Source organism: Zeus faber (genome assembly GCF_960531495.2).
Source record: "Zeus faber genome assembly, chromosome: 5".
NCBI classification, from domain to species: Eukaryota; Metazoa; Chordata; class Actinopteri; order Zeiformes; family Zeidae; genus Zeus; species Zeus faber.
In genome coordinates this window covers 11,568,775-11,589,119 of record NC_137192.1, presented here as the reverse complement: position 1 = coordinate 11,589,119, position 20,345 = coordinate 11,568,775, and the positions used below count along the sequence as shown (strand labels likewise).

General features: G+C 46.6%; 1 protein-coding gene across 1 annotated transcript in view; it reads right to left on the bottom strand.

The window, feature by feature from the left end:
* Positions 1-2,028: 2,028 nt before the first annotated feature.
* The window catches only part of magi1b (membrane associated guanylate kinase, WW and PDZ domain containing 1b), a gene marked incomplete at its 3' end in the record, with an annotated part of 152,110 nt that continues 133,793 nt past the window's right edge, over positions 2,029-20,345 (bottom strand). Inside the window, exons 14-22 of the mRNA XM_080001543.1 lie at positions 17,922-18,168; positions 12,864-12,955; positions 11,922-12,114; positions 10,102-10,473; positions 8,077-8,280; positions 6,287-6,380; positions 5,493-5,589; positions 3,825-3,968; positions 2,029-2,217 (exon numbers count right to left, since the gene is read on the bottom strand). Of these exons, the coding sequence (XP_079857669.1) occupies positions 2,029-2,217; positions 3,825-3,968; positions 5,493-5,589; positions 6,287-6,380; positions 8,077-8,280; positions 10,102-10,473; positions 11,922-12,114; positions 12,864-12,955; positions 17,922-18,168 (1,632 nt within the window). The remainder of the gene's footprint in view (positions 2,218-3,824; positions 3,969-5,492; positions 5,590-6,286; positions 6,381-8,076; positions 8,281-10,101; positions 10,474-11,921; positions 12,115-12,863; positions 12,956-17,921; positions 18,169-20,345) is intronic.

The window sequence follows — 20,345 nt, the reverse complement described above, 5'->3', positions numbered from 1 at the left end:
GAAGAAGAGCACAGGCATTGGTCGTGTTGAGACCACACCACACGGTGAGAGAGAGAGAGAGAGAAAGAGAAGGAGAGTGACAGACAGACCGACAGGGCAGTTACAAACCGTGGTGGGGTTTTGTGAGGCTTCCCCCATCTTGTCATTTCTCATACATGCAGTGAGAAGGGGAGCGACCATCCCTGAAGAAGACAAGAGCCCAGCGTAAAACGGGAAGAAGACGGGGGGAAAAAAAAAAAAACAAACAGAAAAAAAAACAAACAAAAAAAAAAAAAAAAAACAGAAAAAAGAAGAGCAGTGTTTAGACCTTGTGAAACAAACTGGAAAGGAAGAAAAAGGAGAATTATCATCCGTGTTGAGTTTTCAATGAAAAACAATGTGTTTATTTGATCATTGAGTCATTCAGAGTAAAGACAGGAGTCCCAGAGAAAGCCCCAACCCCTCAGTGGAAACCATCAGTTACAGAGAATGTTCAGGAACCAAGTCCATACGCACGCACACGCACGCACACACACACACACACACACACACACACACACCCACCCACACACACACACACACACACACACTTACAGGCGTACAATAAAAGCAGCAAAGACCAGATCCCAGAAGAGACAGAGGACACACCAATAACAGAAGCGTCTGAAGCAGTTTTTACATTGCCCACAGAATTAAAAAAGAAACACCGGTGAGACTGTCGAAACGGCGCGTTAACCAAAGAGTACAAAATAAAAAAAACGGTCAAAAATATACAAGTTCACATGATGTCATATAGATGCAGGTTAAGACGGCACATTCTTAGTGCAAAAGAAAACAACAACAAAAAAAACAAAGACATGAATGAACTTTTTAAAGACAGGCAAATTATTTTCCCCACGCCAGAAATACAAAAAACACAAAATAAAAATGCATTTATGATGACTCGCGACTATCAATCAAAACAGATCAATTACGATAAAAAAAAAAAAAAAAAAAAAAAAAAAAAACCCAAAGAAAAAACATTCCATAAATATTATGGAAATTAGACGAAAGGAAAAAAAAAAAAAAAATGAAATAAATTCACACTTTGGACAAGTTCATGCATCGATAGACTTCTCCCCACCCTCCTCTGGTAATATGTGGATTCAATTCATGGCTCTGTACATCAAAAAAAAAAAAAAAAGAAAATACCTGTAGTAAAAATGCCTCTATTTATTCCATCACTGTACAAAACAAAAAGCGGTGGATTTCCACTGCGCGGGGGATGAGTGAGCTCTCCATGACACTAATGGTGGGTGCGTATAAATCCACAGATTAGTGAATAATGTCAAGCACAGCAGAGTGAGATTTTCTCATTGGGATAAAAAAACAAAAAAAAAAAAACAAACCCCCAAAACAAACCCCTTTGCAGATGGCCTCTTGTCTGAACACAGTTCTTCACTTGAGACTCTTAAGAATTCAGTAGCTTACATTCACCTTCAATAAATACCATAAATACGCTGGCGTCACATCCTGGCCCAGATCCCCGCGATTTCACCTCAGGGACCAGGCTCCCGTTTCGCTTGGGTGCGGGGGACGCTACGGATCGGGTTTCTCGGTCCCTCCCGTCCCCTTAAATTAGAGCTTTAACGAGGGTTCACGTTTCATCCGCCAGATTCGATAACCTTCCCCTCCGCTCCGAGCCATTCAACCCCCTGTAAACAGTTTTTTTTGTTTCCTGTGCGGCAGTGTAATCGAGCCCCACCACCTTTTTTCTGGAAAAGTCCCAGCGCCGCGCCCTGGCGGCCGGAAGGTGACGGGTGGTGGTGGTGAGGGTGGCGGTGACACGGAAGGCTGCGATAAGGAGACAGTGGATGGGTCCGGATCCTCCACCCCCCCCCCCCCCCCAACCCCAAACCGTATCAGTTGACGGAGGTGACGACCACCACCACCACCACCACCACCAGAGAGAGTGAGAAAGAAACGGAGACACCCAGGAAGGATCCCCTGCCCGCCCCCAACCCCCGCCACCCCCCTCTGCACCGCCACCACCACCACCACCGTCGTCTCTCAGGGCGTGAAGACGGGGGAGAAGGGGATGTTTTCGTAGATGGACCCACCATATTCGGGCACCGAACCGTCGCCGCGCTTGAGGACCAGGCGTGCGCGGCGCCCGCCGCTCTTGATGAGCTCGATGGCGCGGGCGTGCTTCATGCCCTTGGTGCTCTCACCGTTGATCTCCAGGATCTCGTCGCCCACCTGGGGTGAGAAGTGGGGAGGGGGGAGTTAGAGAAGTTACACCGGTAGGCAAGGGAACAACTACGACAACAACAAGAAATAGAAAAGAGGGAGAGAATCAAAAAAAAAAAAAAAAAAAGAAAGTAAGCCCAAAAAACCCGACAGCTCCCTTCTCAACCCCCTCCCCGTGATCTGTCAGCGGTGTCTGCGTCGAGGGAATTCCTCTCGCGGTGGAGCGAGGGTCTGGTTGACACCTCCTCTCTCTCTCTCTCTCTCTCTCTCTCTCTCTCTCTCTCTCTCTCTGCAACTGTTAATCCCCGCCGCTAACAAGACACAGACAGGCGCGTGCGTATGCGGCCGTGCGCCAGAAGCGCACGGCAAATTAAACACGCGTCATAAAGTCACACAATGGCCGCGCCTGGAACACGTGTATTTAAGTGAAAGCCAATTAAACCTGGTTGTGTATTCCACCCGGCGCCCAGGGGGCGGGGGTCCGTTATTCTTTTTAAATTGAGTTTGGCTGGTGAGTGTTTCTGCAATTAATCAATATAGAGATGAAATGCCCGTGTTCCATGACAACCTCAGTGGCACGTGCGACCTGCGTGGTGATGTTAATAATATTAATTGAACATTCAGGTTCTAGAATGTGACTCTATGCGTCACACTATGTGTGTGTGTGTGTGCGCGCGCGTGCGTGTTCTTTCTTGGCACAAGCCCTCGGGCAGCCCAGCACAGATTCAGCGAGGCGTACGTGAGCACGCCGTAATTGGGAGGCTCATTATGCAAACACAATTATATTGATGAGCGCTGGCTTTCTAATGGACATGAAGGGGGCGAGGGGCAGAGCGTCAGCCAATTCTATACGACACTGTGACCATTTTAAATGAATGTAGAAATATTATCACCCAGTTAAAAATGCATCCTTGATGACTTTGGGCCTCCAAAACAGGAGGAAAGCTAAATCACAAAGCTAAATGTTGGTGATGCCACGTAAACACTACAATGAAAGACGAGGAGAGATGAATGCGGATGTGTCATATTTCACATTAATAACAGTAAATAGGTTCATCACATGTAGGGCGAAGTTGTTTTTTTAGGATGAATAGTTGTTACAGTGTTATCTCAGGCCTCATTTCAGCGGCCACCATCCAAAGCATGTGCATGTGTGTGTGTGTGCATGGGTTGTAGTGTGGTGTGTTGTGTGATAATTAAAAGATTCTTATTATCTACGTTGATGTGGACAATGTTTCTTTGCAGAATCTCTTAAAACTAGGCTTACTAGTTAAAAAATTCCAAATCAATGTTCCGTCGCAATGTATTCTTTTGTTTCGTAAGCAGCCGGGTAACAAATGGGATAATGTGCAGCCAGACGGGCATTATTGCAAAATAACCCCCCAGATCACACTGTCGGGGGGGTTATTCTGTGTTAAGGGCTGTCTGGCTGCACATCATCCTCTATAACTGCTCATGAGGCGGATTCGGCGAGGGACGTCATGGTGTTTCCTGGAAGGAGAACCCTACGATGTTCACGACGACCAGATCCCTCCAGCAGCCGAATGAGAGGGAGGATGTAATCAAGCTGCAGCCACAGGTGTGATCGGGGCGTGTGTTGCGGTGAAGCGGCGTACCCTCATCTTGCCGTTGCGCACGGCCGCCCCGTCCTCCGCTAGCCGCAGCACGTACAGGTCCATGTTGTACTCCCTGCCGCCTCTCAGGCTGAAGCCGAAGCCCTTGCTGTCCCGCTCCAGGTCCACGGAGTAGAACTCGGCCTCCTAGGGAGGGACGGACGAAGGAGACACGTTTGCGTCAAGGTCACAGCTGGGATTCGGTCCGGGGCTTTGACTTTCTTTTTCAACGTGTTCTTTGCAGCGGCAGCACGCGCGCACCTTCAGAAAAGTCACTTCTATTTAGGAGGGGACGCTGTGTGTCACAGTGTGTAAAGGAACGCAGGCTAATTAATGCCTCGGGCTGGGAGTGGACAAGAAGGAGGGGCAAGGATGGAGATGAGGAGCGAGAGAGGGCGAGAGAGAGATAGAGAGAGAGAGACAGAGAAGGAGAGAAAGGAGAGGGAGAGAGAGAGAGACGGGGACAGAGAGAAGGAGAGAGAGAGGGGGGGGGGGGACAGACAGAGGGAGAGATAGAGAGAGAGACAGAGAGAGAGAGACGGGGGACCAATCAGGACAAGGGCAGGACGACAGTCGCTACAGCTCCCGTCTTTGTGTCCTCCTCTCCTCCGGCTGGGGATCAATGCTATCTCTAAGAGACATCTCCGCACCGCAGGATTAATTCAGGATTTTGCGGTGGAGGGAGGTTACTTTGAAATCCAATGGGCTGTCAGCACTTCCTAAAAGTATTTTCTTTAAAGGCCAGCAGGTAAAAGTATATATATATATATATATATATATATATACACACACACACACACAGACACACGTATATATTGTACCTATTAGAGATGTTCCGATAGCACTTTTTCCTTACCAAAACCAATTCTGATACCTGAACTTGGGCATCAGCCAATACCGAGTACAAATGCCAGTACCGTTACCAGTGCATTAAAAAACATATATTATTATGATTAACACCTTTATACTACAAACCCTTTATGGACGGAATGTCATAGAACTTTCTTTTATTATCTAGTTTGGCAGTCATAACATACATAAATACATCTACGAATAGATAACAATTCCTTTAAAAATTTTTTAAATTCGGCCACAATTTAGACAAATAAAAGACATTCAACATTTTAAATAGTACAGTAGTAGCATAAAACATCAGTGCTATATTAATCTCGGAATACGTCTGTCCGGTTGCGACGGTGCAGTGTTCTGCTTTACGTGAATGGTTCCCACAGCGTAGTCCCTTCGTTGGGCGACTGGTTTTCTGTTGTGAACTGTGTTGATTTCATTCAACATAAAAAAAAAAACGAAAACTAATTGAGAGCAGAATTGACACTGCTTCATTTTCTGCGCATTACGCGTGGAGAGGGGGCGATCGGGGAGCAATCTGCGCTCGCCGTGCCCCTGTTTAGCACCGGGTCTCGGTATCCAACCCTAATCAAATGAATTACCCTAAATGACGTGATATCGGATCTGCGCATAGACTCACGTACTCGCCGAGACCCGATCCAGCATTTAAGGCTGCATCGGAAAAACACTAAGATATATTATTTGGCTGCGGAGGCTGACACACGGCCGGACTGTTGATGTGCGGTGTGGCGGAAGGGGACTGAAGCACATTATCTGGGTTGGAGTATAGACAGACAGATAAAAAAAGATAAGGTCCTTGCTTACCTGGGTGGGGACCTGCTGCGTCGGGGGCGGCGGCTGGGGAGGGGGAGCCTGTGGGGCTTTGAAGTCAAACGACTCCTGTTTTGGTTTGGTGTTGTTTCTGAGGTGGCGACATTAAAGACCCGTTACAAACAAATAAACAGACACGACACCTGACATGGAGCTACGGTTGCAAACCTCACATTTTCGCTTGAACTGAAAACATTTGACCATTAAACAACACGTTTATCTTTTTTCTTGCTTATTTATCATTGTTGCTTGTGAGATGTTGTTATATTGTTGATGTTTCTTAGGTTTATTGATTTTTTAAATTTACTTGTTATTGTTCATTTTTCTTGTGAATAATTACTGCCAAATCTTCTATTTATTTAGTTCATTTTCAGGTTTATTGAATATTTTTATTCTATTATTTTATTTATTGCCTTTTGTTTTCGATGGTTTTGATGAATCTATCCATCCATCCATCCATCTATCAATCCATCCATCTATCTATATGCAGGATTTGTTGTTAGTATCTGAATGTGCCAACCTTATTTAAAGCTAAAGTTTTTTGACAGGCCCATTTGTGCCCCTTGATTAATCTACAGCCTTTGGGGATGCCAACGCAGCCAAGTCACCAACTGTGAGTTGATAAAAAAAAACAAAAAACCTAGTATCCAGGAATGAAGTGATTTCTATAGTTCTTTTTTAGGGCACAAGGGTAAAATTTAGTTGACTTTGCACCACCGTGTCTACACCAGAGGAATCGATGTCGGTTAATACCATATCTTTGTATATCATACTGTATCATTTCTCACCTGGGCTCGGCGGCGGCCTGCTGCTGGGGTGTGTGTGTGGTGGTGATGGTGGCGATCTTCTCGGCGTTGGTCAGCAGGGAGGCGTTTGATGACTCTGGGGAGGGGGGGAGGGAAAAGCGGTCAGGGATCCGCGAGAAGGTTTCGATCTGATATTTTTTTTCCAACAGTTTTCGGCACAGCTTTTTAAATTGTATTTATTTATTTATTTAACCACCGGCGTTTTCAATCATTTCACGAGTGAAAAAATGTCGGGTGGAGTCTGAGTTATCACTGTTCTGTAAAGTAAATATTATCTACAGATCAGCCGCCGCGAATCGATTGACTCTAACAAAGCTCGACACGTGATATTGATTCACCCCGAGAGACTAGAACCATGACAAAGTTCCTCATCCTGCTGGAAAACACAGCTGTGTATTAGTCAGAGCAGCAATACAAATTAAAATAGAATAACTGTCATGTCACTATGCATTATCCAGAAATTAAATATTCAAATATATTATTAAATTGGTATTGGAAGTTGATCAAAATCACTGACTTTTTTCAACGCATTAATAAATATCAGTGATATTATAAAAGCCTTCCACTTCCTAACACGTGTTCTCCCTAATTCCCATCTCTCTGGAAGATGTAAGGGGAAAGAGAGAGCGAAGGAGTGGAGGAGGTAAAAAAGAGAGCGATCAAGAAACAAAAAAGACAGAATGGCCGAGACAGAAAAAGAAAGACAGAAAGACAGGAAAGAAAGAACGGAAGAAAGGGAGAAAGTGTCATCGTGCTGTGTTCCCTTAAGATTATAGAAGAGTTAGTGCTCCTCGCGCTCTCTGGACAGCGCTGGACCTTAATCACACCCAAGGCGAAAAAGACATTTAGATGGCGCCGGACGGCGTTAAGCAGAACTACAATTTTCCCCAAAAACACAAGCAGACGAAAGGTGATGAGTGCACAAGCGCACGCACACACAATTAAATAGTCAAACTTTTTCCTTAAGATTCAAGCTAAGCCACATAAAATGAGACACACTGCCTCGGAGGAAACATCATACACCCCCCCCCCCCCCTCTCTATTCCCACACATACAAGCACTGCCACAATGCTGATACATCTTAATTACTTGTGCGTGTTTCAAAAGTTTGGGGACGCCGGCGGCAGGAATGCCCCCCCCCCCCCCCCGCCACACACACACACACACACACACACACACACACACACACACACACACACACACACACACACACACACACACACACACACCTCCCCAAGGAGGTGTTGGTGTTGATACTGCGGGGGAGTTCCGCTCACTTTGAGCACCGTGGAAGCTGCAGTGTATACAACGCTACATGACAAAACACAGAGAGCTGGAAATAGCGCGCTGATGAAAAATCTGCAGCATAATTGTCAAGTTAGGGTTGATGCAGTTTGAGAAACCTCCCAAAAAGAATGTACCAACACCCTCATTTTCTAACAGCCTTTTCATAATAAACATCCGTCATAAGTTGTGCCACATTTCGTAATAATCTAGTACATAATGATATAAGTGAGGACAGCAGTTTTGGTGTGTTATTACATGATGCATTGAATTAATAAATAAATAAATAAATAAATAATAATAATAAATACCACTATTACTACGACTAATAATGATAAAAGAGCAAATAGAGGAATCCTACATTGGAAGACTTAATGGTGAATAATGAATAAGAGTCTATTTATATCCAGGTCTTCCAAGAAGAAACCCACCCAGATGCAAAGCCAAACACAACAGAACCACCCCAACTCCCACAGCCGGGTACTCACCGTCTCCTGGAATGATGCGTAGCGTGACGGTGTTGCCCGCCTCCTTGATGAGGTTGACGATGTCCGAGTGGGACTTGTTGGTGATGGAACAGCTGTTGACGGCCAGGATTCGGTCGCCCACCTTCAGCTTCCCACAGCGGTCGGCCGGGCTGCCCTCGATGATGCGGCCTATTTTGTGGGGCATGGCCACACATGCATTGCCAGCTACGGTCAACCGCAAGCAGGTTGGTGTTTGGGAGTTTTAGTTGTGCGGGTGTGCGCGTATCAGTGAAATAGGAGAAAAAAAGGGGGGAAAAAGGGGAGGAGAAGAGAGAAAGAAAGGGCAGCATATTAAGGGTTAATTCACCAACAGCCATCCAAGCCAAAGGTCCTTCGGGGGGAAAGAAAAAAGGAGAAGCCACTTTGAAGTATGCCAGAGTAAAGAAAGTATTTGGACGAAGGAATTTGAAGGCACGCTGTGAATGTGAGAGGGGGAATTTTCCACTCTAACCTCGTTTTTCAAACTATTTCAAACTATTTCAAACTTGTTTTTCAAATAACTCGGTGCACTGAGCTCAACTGTGTATATCTCATATATCCCCTCGCCTACCTTCGGTTACCCATTTTCTCAAAAGGATGTGGCGGTGGTGCTATTTGGAGGAGCAGGATGCTAAAGAGCAGTCTGCGCTGGTGCTAAACTTGCGAGGAGACAAGCCAACACATCAGAGCCGACACCTTAACAGCCGCCCCAGGGTCTCGCCATCGCCCGACCCCCTCCCTGCGAGTCTGCAGCCCGCCGCCAGTCATTAGAGAGGAAGCGCACCATGGCTTCATTCTCTGTCTGTCCCCCTTATTCATCTTATTATTCATTCTCTCCCTCTCTCTTTTTTAATACTCTTCCGCCTTCTCTCTCTCTCTCCCCCTACAACCCCCGAATCTGGGCTCAGAACGAGCCCAGCTGTGCGGGGATGTGGGCGAGGGAAAGGTAGAAGAGAAAATGGACACTGTGGCGGGGTTGGCGGTGTGTTGTTTGGCTCCTGCCTCTCTAACTAGCGGCAGAGCTCCTCTCCCACACAGCTCGCTCTCGCTCTCTCTCTCTCTCTATTTTCTTCCCCCTCCTCCTCCTCCCTCCCATGGATTTTCTTTCAATAGCTTTTAACAATGAGCATTACATTAAATACAACTCTGACACCTCTAAATGTGGCCTTATGTGAAAAAAAGCTTTGCTGTCAAGTGCATTTAAACAGTATCCAACCCACGGCCAGAGAGAAAGAGAAGCGCAGAGCGGTACACAGCTCCAGGTAGCGAGCCATGGCAGCAGGGCATAGATCATATTAAAAAATAAAAAAGTATGCAAAGAAATAAAGAAAGTGAGGGTGAAAAAGTACTGTGAAAGCAGTGGCCAGGTCGAAGAGCAAAATTAAACATTTCTATCGCTGCACACCCTGACATCCATTCCGCAGATATCTTTCAAAAGGAGAGCTCATGACTAACACGCATTAATTTCAGCGATTAAGCGTCAGCAAAGCCATTCGAAAGAAGGCATTAAGACGTTAACAAAACGCAAATTAGGTTTGGTTCCCCAAATAAAGTTTTCCGGTGAAGTTTTCTCCCTCGCTGTTATTAGGCTTAACCTGCTCAGCAGAAGCCACTTAACTGGGGCTGAATAATACAAGTGCCTTATGTAAGATCTACGTCACTCGTGATCAATTATGGAGCGGAGCTGTGTGCGAGCGAGAGCAGCTGCGAGAGCTGAAAGAATAGGGTTTCAGCGTGTTGGTCTGAGAAGGAAATGGAAAGAAGGAAGAACGACTCCTTTTGAAGAGTGTAGATATTGATTTGGTTGGACTGCAAGTAGCCAGAGCCCGCTCTGCCTGCTGGGCTTTAGAGCGCTGAGAGAGATTTTGAGGGTGAATACAAAGAAGGCCTATATAAGCAGATGGGACAGATAAAAGGTCCCAGGAGGAGCAGAGGAGCCGTCAAGTGTGTTTATGTCGGAGTGTGTGCGGATCGACAACAAGTCAATGACATTCACAACTCTCTCACCAAAGGTGGTGCCAGCCTCGGGCCGCGAAACAGACGAGACGATGACGAAGCCGAAGCCCTCGTTCTCCCCGCGGCGGATCTCCACGTCGTAGGGCTGCATGGCGGAGGAGGCGTTATTTGGGGCGGCGTTGAGGGGCTGGGAGGAGGAGGCGGCAGCGGCGGCGGCAGCCACCGGCACCACGTTGCTGCTCCCCCCGGCGCCGCCGCCGCTGCCGATGCCTGATGTGGAGCCGCTTCCAGAGCTGACGGTGTTAAGGGAGTTCTGGCTGCCCTGCGGGGTGCGCTTCCCCATCTCCTCCGTCAGGCTGGGAGCCTGCGTGCTGCTGTGGTGGGAGGAGGCTGGCGAGGGCGGCACGTCACCCTCCGATTTGACTAAGGGGAGAGAGACAGTGGTGGATTTAGGCTGAAAACCAACAAACACACAAAAAGGTGAAGGGCGGTGGACGGAGTGGAGTAGGGGTCACCAGAGGAGAAATGGAGACAAAGGGGTAGAAGCCACATTTGGCATCAAGAGGACATTGGCAGGTAAGAACGGTGGAGAGTTTGCAGTTTTCAGGCAATTAATTAGTAAGTCATTTGTCATTTGAGTGTTTTCCAATGAGCCCATGTGCTCTTCTCTCTTTGCCGCGCCAAGAGAAAATATGGCAATCGAGCTGTCGAATTTGTTTTCATGAAAATGGAAGACGTAAAAAAAAAAAAAGCGTCTGCCTTTTCCATGACATTTCTAAACATTTCATTTCCTGTGGAGCCGCGTCAGGAGCCTTATGTCGTTGACTGAGAGCGTCTGCGCGCCTATGTCGGACGGTATCTGGCAGGAGGTTGACCGCTCTCTCCATCACACTTATGCTCCACTTTTAGTTTTATTTCCTCGGTGAAGGGCAAAGCTAAGCGGCTTATTTAATTTTTTTTTTTTTTTTTTACCTGGTGTTACGTTTTTTTGTTTTTTTTCTGCCATTACCGACTGATAAAGATTGAGAAGACTGTGTGACCCTTGAAAATAGCAGCCGGTGTCCCCGGCGTCCAATGGCACCGAGACAAAGATAAATGCGGGCCCTTGGCGGTCAACGCGACTTAATGTTGCATGACTAGCGAACACTGTCACGCTATTACAGTGTGATTTGAAATAGGACAGGGCCATCTGAAACAAATGAATGAGCAGATTGTGTTTTTCCAGGCACAGGATTAAAATCGATAATGGATTGCTGCACTTGCGCTGCATGAAATCACCTTCCCTGACACACTCCAGACTGGAAGCAGCAACTGGAGAGATGCAGGCTGCGGTGCACTCCTACTCTGGGGCTCAGTCTATCCAAATTGGGTGTACTCCTCCTCTGGGGCTCAGTCTATCCAAATTGATGTTAGATTTACAGTAAGAGTCCTGCAAGACCTGTTGTGGCCTTGCGCTCGCTTTCTTTCCTTCTCCTCACTCTGAGATGTGGGCAGCCAATAAAATACAGCTTAACAATATAGGTTCATCATCATCATGTGACAGTATGAGATTTGGACCATGATAGTCTGAGAAAACATCACGGTGTGTTGGTTTGACAAGCTATTATGGCCAATGGCCGATTGATCCGCGCATCTCTAATTGTAGCTGATAATCAGCTCAATCAACCAATAACTCCAATAAAAACCAACTTGTGAACTTCTACAGTGGGCAGTGTTACGGGGCACCAGGGTGGGTTTTATACATTTTCCAAAGTTCTTACAGTTTGGAAACGGTGACGGTGGTTTTTAAGCACAACGCCCCTACATCAGAAACATCCAAACAACAGAGCCGGGGGTATGACTGGGAACCGGCTGGGCGGGGAAGCTCTCACCTGCGTAGCTGGTCTTGCGTCGCACGGTGAGGTTGACGTGGCCCTGCTTGGCGGCCTGCTGCATCAACTGCACCACCAGCTGGTGGGACTTGCCCACCACCGCCGTGCCGTCCACGGAGATGAGCTCGTCACCGGAACGCAGGCGCCCGTCCTCGTCCGCCGCGCCGTACTTGACTATGTGGCCGATGTAGATCTGCAAGGCACCGCGGATGAGATGAGACTCGTGGACAGAGAGTAAAGACTGGAGTCTTAAAGCCCCCAGTCCTCCAAACACACCCATCCGAGATATTAATATTTCAGTGGAAGTAACCTCTCTTCCACTCTCTCTCTCTGTCTGTGCTGCTTTTGCCCAGTCACTATTGCGGTTTACATTTACCATAAAGCTTGCTGCCTGGGTGCGGGAATGGCACGGTGTAAATTGAGCCCTGTACATCTCAACTCGCCTTGCAGCTTACCAGCCAACTCTCCACTGCTTCATTATTTCCTTTCTCGCAAAAGAGCGCAGTCCATTGTGCTGATCATTGAAAAAAAAAAAACAACAAACGACTCAGCCTCTTGAAAAGAAAATGGCAAAACGCAGCCGGGAGAAGGCTGGTTATTTATTTAACTGTTTGACTGATTGAGGTTAGCCAAGCCAGATCAAAGTGAAGCAGTGTTGTTGGAAGAGCTGGAACATAAATTTGAGCCCGCCACATCCGCTCAGCGCTCGGTTCCCGAGGTAGTTGGAGAGACGCATCGAAAATAGCCCATGGACTCCAATTAGTCCTGCTTCCTGCCTCGGTTTGTGGCAAATCATCCACTCTGGACGTATTTACATTTAATTTACCTTTCATTAAAAGTTGTTCTTCAGGACACATAACGTAGTGCATTTTAGCAGTAGCGCTGAGATATCGACCCTTCGAGACCAGAAGGGGGAACAAGCGAGAAGAGACGCAGACTCACCGGCTCTCCCGGCTCGTTGCCTCCGAGGATCCTGAAACCGAAGCCGGTGTCCTTCCTCCACAGGAAAATGTCCTGTTCCTGGAAGTCCGGAACTGCAACAATGAAGAAGCAGTTACAAAAAAACACTCATCCCCTCCGATAGCCGACCAGTGAGAAAAAACAACATCATGTTCAATCAAGATGGATCAAGCCAATCTTTCATTCAAACCTTCAAATCAGTCTAATGAGTTGGAGAGGTGTCGAAGCAAAGCCACAGCGTAACGAATCGCCTCAACAGGAAAACGCTTTCTTCAGGCATCAGTAGCCCCCTCCCCAACACCAACTTAATGTCAACTGTTCTAAGTTGCATCAGCCCAGAAGCGCATTGCACAAAAAACAGGCTTTCATGAAAAGAAAAAATCGCATCTGTAAAAAAGACCAGAATAAGCTATTTTGGGCACAAGGCATCGCAGTTGATCCATCAAAAGGAAATTCTATTCCTGGGTACACAGCCTAAATAAACCATAAAAAGCTGAACAGGCTGTGATAAAAAATCCCAACAGCCTTGTGCAGTGGTCTGACTAAAATTCCTCCCGGTTTGAAACAGCAAAAGTCTTTTTACCATCCTCTCAACCTCTTAATGTCATCCCGCTTTTAGGGATGGACAGCACGCAGAATGGACATCGTCGATTCAAGACGCCGGTCGCTTTCCTTTTATCAACCGCCTTGTGACACGGAACTCCATTTCCACTCTCCTCTCGGTACAAGACGACTTCCCACCTGTCGGCGGTGGGAAGACATGTCGGAATGAGCCATGTATTATTGAGCAGAGGGGCCCCAGCGATGTGCCCGGTTCACAGACCACTCCCCGTCTTCAGAGGAATGGGCTTTTGCTTTTTGAAGCGGAGCACTGTGGCGCCTGACAGCTCCCGGTGCATCCCACACTGGAGGTGTTGAAGCCTCAGGGGGCTTTACTTGGAGCAGGGGGGAGAGAAAGGCGGTGCGGACGGGTTTACATATGGGCGGCCGAAAACCGACCAACCTGCAAGCCATTATTATTTATGTTTGTTATTATTTATGTTGCACGCTTGCTTCTATGCTTAAATATGCGCTGAAGCTGCGGACAGACTCGCGACCCGTGGCAAAGAAAAGCGCTGGGATGGTCGCCTCATTTTCCAGCTGGTACCGTCACTGCCAAGGCCACTAAAGCCACGAGAAGACGGCAAGATGGCAGAAAGAGGAGGGGAAAAAAAACAAAAAAAAAAACAGCCTGCTGCCAATCTGCTCCTTCAGTCAACAGTTAAAATCCCCGTGGAGTGGAGCTATCGCTCTCTATCCATCACTGCGTCGCTATGGAGAATCTGGCGGAGGCAAAGTCAGAGGCTAACAGTGGCAATCTGTGCTGGGGGGGGCGGGGGGTGCGGGGGGGTTCGTCCAGTTAGTTACACCCTGCCTGTGTCGATTAACGGATCTATAAAATGATCCGCCCGGCGAGACAAACTGGGCGTGAAACAATCAATATCGCATTGAGACGGGTGTACCTGCGAGGCTCTCGGAGGTTAGGGCAAAAGAAAGGAAAAAAAAACAAAAAAACAAAAACCAAACAAACAAGCCCAGATGAATTCAAATTTCATGGAAATTAAAACCTGAGCGTATGTCAGAACAATCAACAAAAGTGAGGCCAGTAAAAAGCGGGCTCGTTTCCCAGCCTCTCCAGTCTGTTGCTGGCATTATCGAACAGCTAAATTCGTTTTTTGTTTTGTTTTTGTTTTTTTTCCAAAGGAGGGAGCTTTCAATGCATTTTTCCCTCCTCTTTTCGTCTGAAGAGAGCAGATTCTAAGTGATGTGTTTACGACCTTGATCTCACAAAGTGTCAGCTGAACACTTCATCACAGCGGTAATGATGTACAGCCTAATACCTCTGCTGTAGCCAAGGTCTGAGCCCATCTCGGCGGACTGCACTTCTTTTATTTCGAGGGGGGGCTCCAGCACAACAAAGTGAGTGGGTTTACACCTGCCAATACAATTGGACTTTTTATTGTCATTCTGTCTATTCTACTTTTCTACTCTGTTCCTACTGCATTATCTTTCTTTCCAATCGCATATCTGTCTCTGTATATCTTTCTTTCTCCCTCTTATCTTATTCTATACCATTGCCCTCTTTCATGCTGTTTTGTGACTACTGTGCTTTCCACCTCCTTATCCCCTTCCTCCTCTCTCATTTTCCCTCGATTGGTGCCTCGCAAACGGATGGCCACAACACCCGGTCCACCCCAGCCCAGTTACAGTATCTGAGAAATCAGAACAGAGACCCAGACCTGAATGAAGGCAAGTCTGGGGGCCCTTCTTTACCAGTTTTGCTTTCTGTTACTTGGAAAAAGCAGGTAAGGTGAACTATCCAATTGTTTGAAAGGTAACATAGCCTTCAACAGAAAAGCATTAGCATAAAAAGGCATATCTTAATTTTGGAATTTAATTAATTCATTTTTTAAATTTATTTAATTTATTGCTTTCTGACGCAGGCATAATAGGCCTGATATTTTATTGCAGGAAATGATGACTTGCTCATCAGTTGATATTGTTTCCCTCAGCCCCCAGAATGTCTGTGGGCAGCGTTCAAGGACTCTTTAATGAGAGAAAAATCACACAAATGTCTTCACTTTCCACAAGGAAGTTAACATTTATGGCTGCCTGGGTATATGTGTGTGGGTTCATATAGTTTAGTCAGTCTTGGGTAAGAAACTACTGTGCTAATTCAGCAAGTTCAGTTGACTGAACAGAAGCATGCATAGACGTTGCACATTATGACTATTGGATTCAGATTCTTATTATTATTTTTAAATTGGCCCCCAAATTACTTTTTGTAATTTGCACACTACTTCCATGCTAATGTTGAGTCTCCAAATGTGGTTGCAGCAATGGAATGCAGAGATACTGCGATAAAAGCTCCATTGGACACAAATAAAAAAAATATATATATATATTCAATGAGTGTGTATAATATATGTGACCCAAATTTTTTTTTGCTCAATGTCATTGGCAAATGGCCAGACCACTAGGGCTGCCCCCTGAAAGTCGATGAGTCGAATCATTAGTCGGAAGCCCATCAGTCAACTGAGATTCTTCAAGTCGAGCAGCCCCGCCCCAGTCAGAAATCATTACAATAACAGGATAAAACAGATAGAAGTTTAAAAAATGCACAGGGATAACAGTACAATGTACAGTACAAAATAAGGGGAATCATAAATATATTTTTATATGCGTGGATTGTCCGTGCCCGGCCGCGAACACGGCTCTCCGTGCGCCCCGATCTCAGTGCCCTGTTCCTCCAAATAAAACAACTACAAACAGTGTGAGGATGGGGCACGGAGGAATGGGACACAACTCGTAAAGATTATTTTCTGTGCATAACGCATGGAGAGGGGGTGATCGGGGAGAGAGTGATGGAGAAAGTGTCCCCGTGTGTCATTACGCACGGTTTTGTTCCATACGCACTTGTTTAGTTCCATGAGGAGACTTCAAATAATTCGCCATCGCTAGCGCCGCATGCTCGGTACCGTTGGAAAGGGAGACAGGTGCACAAAATGCGCACCAATCGCTCACTCTCCGCGCACCCCCCTCAGGATGGCGCCCTAGGCGGCCGCCTATCTCGCCTATAGGAAGAGCCCAGCTGTTCCCCCTGCACCCCCCGCCACCAACGAATCGTCAAACTTACATATTGCCGTGGCTCCTGTTTTTTTTGACCATATATGGAATTTAAGTTTTTATTATGCTAATACACGTTAGTATTTATTAATGAGAAGCACTTTGCATAGGCTAGGAGCGACAAGCTATATATTTTTGAGATGGTCTCTTTGTAATCCCTAGGATTGCAAGAAGAAGCCAAGAAGCTGCACAAGGCAAGGAAGTGTGCTGAGTCAGATCAATGTGATTAATAAAGATAGCCTGTTACAAAGTTTAAATTCCTGGCATGGAATTTAATACGTGATGTAGTCCATATGAGATTCAAAGATTTGTTTTTTATAATTGTGCAGGGGTGTGTGTCATTTTGAGCCAAAGGAGTCTTGTTTATATGCATAGGATTCTCAGCCTTCATTGTCAGGTCACTGCTTTGCCAATCCCACAGCTCGACAGAGTGTTAGGGTCCTAATTGGGAGGCCAGATCTGGCTATGCCGTAGCTCGCTCATGAGGGGAGAATATGCAATACACTACCATTCACACTACCCCAGCCTCTAATTATATGCCCATTTGTCAGAAGATGCACCTCTAAAGGGTAATATAGTGTAAACGTGTGTTAATGGGGTCAGCCTTGGTAATTGGGCCAAATTGTCATCCAGTGCTGTTGAAGGGCTTGGATGTACAGGGTATAGGTGACCTTTTCTGCCGCAAAAGACAAAGCGAGTCTTCACTGTAAAACAGCCCCAATTACGCTGAGCTGAGCCGACACCATGGTCCAAGAAGTTAGGTCCCCCCAACTATTGTTGCAAAAACAAATCTTTCTGGTGACACTTTCCAAAGATTGCATTTCCAAATGGCCAATTCTCCTTGATTGACACACTTGTTTAATCACACTTTCCTAATGAGCTCAGGTTTAACGGATTCAAATTAAGTCAACCCTAATTTATATTCTCATTTGACACTAACTTGTTCAGTTAATACAGGTTTTAGCTGTCCATGTACAGTAGAGTATGGCTGAGAACAGTTTCCTTACATTACAAGTTTCCCACGTCAACCCCAGCCGCAATAAAACAAATAAACAGCTTCCAAACACATCTCTGGATCCATCTTGATTGCCCAATATGCCAATGGCACACATCAACTTTTTAAGACACTGACAGGGAAGGAGTTTCTAACCCTCATTAGAAATAGCCCCTTAAACACCAAACAGGAAGTAGCGGTTAAGCTGTTGTCAATGTTGCTGGAAAATATGAAACAGTACTTACATCCACATGGGTGAGCTCGTCCAAAATGCCACTACCAAACCCGCAACATGACGGAGACCCCGCTGGATTCACCAATGTTACAGTTAGCCCCATGCAGCCCTCTGATCCAACCGCCACCAAAAAATAAGTACTTACGCCTACTTTCATACATGCTCCTAGACTGGGCCCAGATCTTGAAGGGATCTGGTTTCCTCTGGATGGTTCCGTCCGCGGGGGTGTCCTGGGTAGGCAGGCCCGGCAGTGGATGGGACGGGGCCGGAGGGGGGGCGCTCTCGTGGAGCGGGGCGGCCAGGGAGGGGTGCCCGGGCGAGTCGGTGTGAGCGCTCCGGTGGCTGGACACGCTGTGCTGGGAGCTGTTCTGACTGTCCTTCCTCGACAACTGCTGTCGTGCAAGAGAGGCACGGTGAATTGGCAAGACATTGACATCGATTTGACAGCACAAAAGTCAGGGAATTTGGTTGCTACACCTTTGAGCAGGGAGGAAATGATTGATTTGAATGTCTATCTCCCGGCAGAGAGACGGGCATGATAAATCTGGGCTGAGAGAAAATGGGTGAATGGAGAGACAAGGTTTAAGGACAAGAGTACGACGGGATAGAGGACTGTTGCTTCTTTTCCGTGGAGAATAGCGAAACAGATCCTAAAAGAGCGTCTAATCTCGACTAGTGTTGGCAACAAGAAGCCCTCTCTCTTATGGAACACAAAGAATAATCAAGCTGCTCTATTCACGGTTATTTTTGCAAAGAAAGGAAGAAAAAAAAAGAGAGACCTCAATAGTTTCTCATGATTAAGTCATTCAGCTATGGGAGGAATAAAATAACACAGCTCAAATGACGTGACTACATTGTCTATTCCTTTTGCTTAAGAGAGTGGAATGTATTAACAAGGCGCTGCACTCCCTCCCTGCATATATGTAGATGTTCACAGTGCATGTTGCACCCGTGGGGTTCGAAATGGGGGGGGGGGGGGGGGGGGGGGGGTTTACTTATGAAGTGAGAAAAATAAAAACTCCCCAGAAAATTACAGCAGCCCCTGAAATAACACGGCTGCTTAGGCAGCTTCCCAAAGATCCCAGTGAGGGAGGGGATGCTTCCTGGTGTATTGGCAGGCTGAGGCCAAAGTCTGAGCACTCGGACACACCGGCTATCCTGCCTGAATAAAGGCCTCATGGGTGCCATGTCAATAGTGTTACCTGCCCGACAGTTCCGATGCTCAATGATACTGTATATACATACCATTGCTCCATTAGAGAATGTGAAGGAGGATACATACAGAGGGAGTGATGGCACGAATGACAGAAACACACAATACTACGCGTGGGGAGGAGTGAGGCGGGGAGCAGCTCATTGGTACTCTAGTATCAAAATGTTTGGCCTTCAAAGTGCAGCCGTGTCTTCAATAAATTCACAGCCATTACCAGCTGAATAAGCCACCCGCCTCTCTGCAATCCATGTTTATAGTCATCATTCATGCCAGATAAAAAAAAAAAAAAACCTGAACATTTTAGCACATACAGCATTACATTTGGCGCCACGGATCCTGTCCCAATGCATGTTGCATCTAAGCTATTGGTTAAAAGTAATATCTTCCTGTGTACTGGTAAAGGGGGAATCAGTGGTGTTATAAAATAGGTCACCATGGCAGGCATTCAATCACGCCAAGGTCAAATCTCAAGGCTGATAGTACAGCTGACCAGTTTTTGCCCACGTCCATTCAGTTAAACTAAAGTGTTTGCCTCTATTAGCAAACAAGACAGGATTCCTTCTCAGATCTGTCCCACATCCAGCCCTTTTTTTTTAAGACCCAAATCTCTGGAAATGTACTTCATGTCAATTTGACCTTTTACTGGCATTCTGGGCCCTCCCATTGCTCCGGGGCTGGTCTAGTACATTGGTTTATCTTGCTCCAATAACTTATCAAGGAGACAGTGGATGGAGGGAGAGAGAGAGAGAGGGAAACTGGGGGAATGAAAACAAATGCTCACTGCTCCCTGGTCGTCCGCATGGAGCGGGGCCCTGCGCTGTGCACCAAGGGCCAAACCCTTTGATCCCCCCCCCCCCCCACCTCGGCTCATTGCAGCGTTAGTGGCCTAGTCCTGCCTTAACCATTAGTCATCATTGTCCACATCGAGAGCACCCAGCAGAGAATCCATTAAAAGCCAGCACATCAAACCAGCATCACTGTGTTGCACAAGGATGGTTTCAACACAGCATCTCGTCACCAAACACAATCAAGCTTCATGCTTCTCTGTTACGCATCAATAGACTAGGGTCATGATCGAATGCATTGCTAAGCACTCCACCATCTTGGTCAGTTAAAAGAAGGGAGAACAGACCTTCACCAGCCCAACCCACCACCATCAAACTTCAACCCACAACCAAACCGCCCCTGAATAAAACCCACAAACACGGACACTATCTCAGCATCATCACATACCCTCCGACTGTAATTTCTGTATGGGGGAGCCATCTCAAACTCATCCTGCAAAACAAAATTGGCAATTACATTCAGTGAGGACACAATCAACGGGTTCCCCCGTCTCTCTGTGATGCAGTGTGG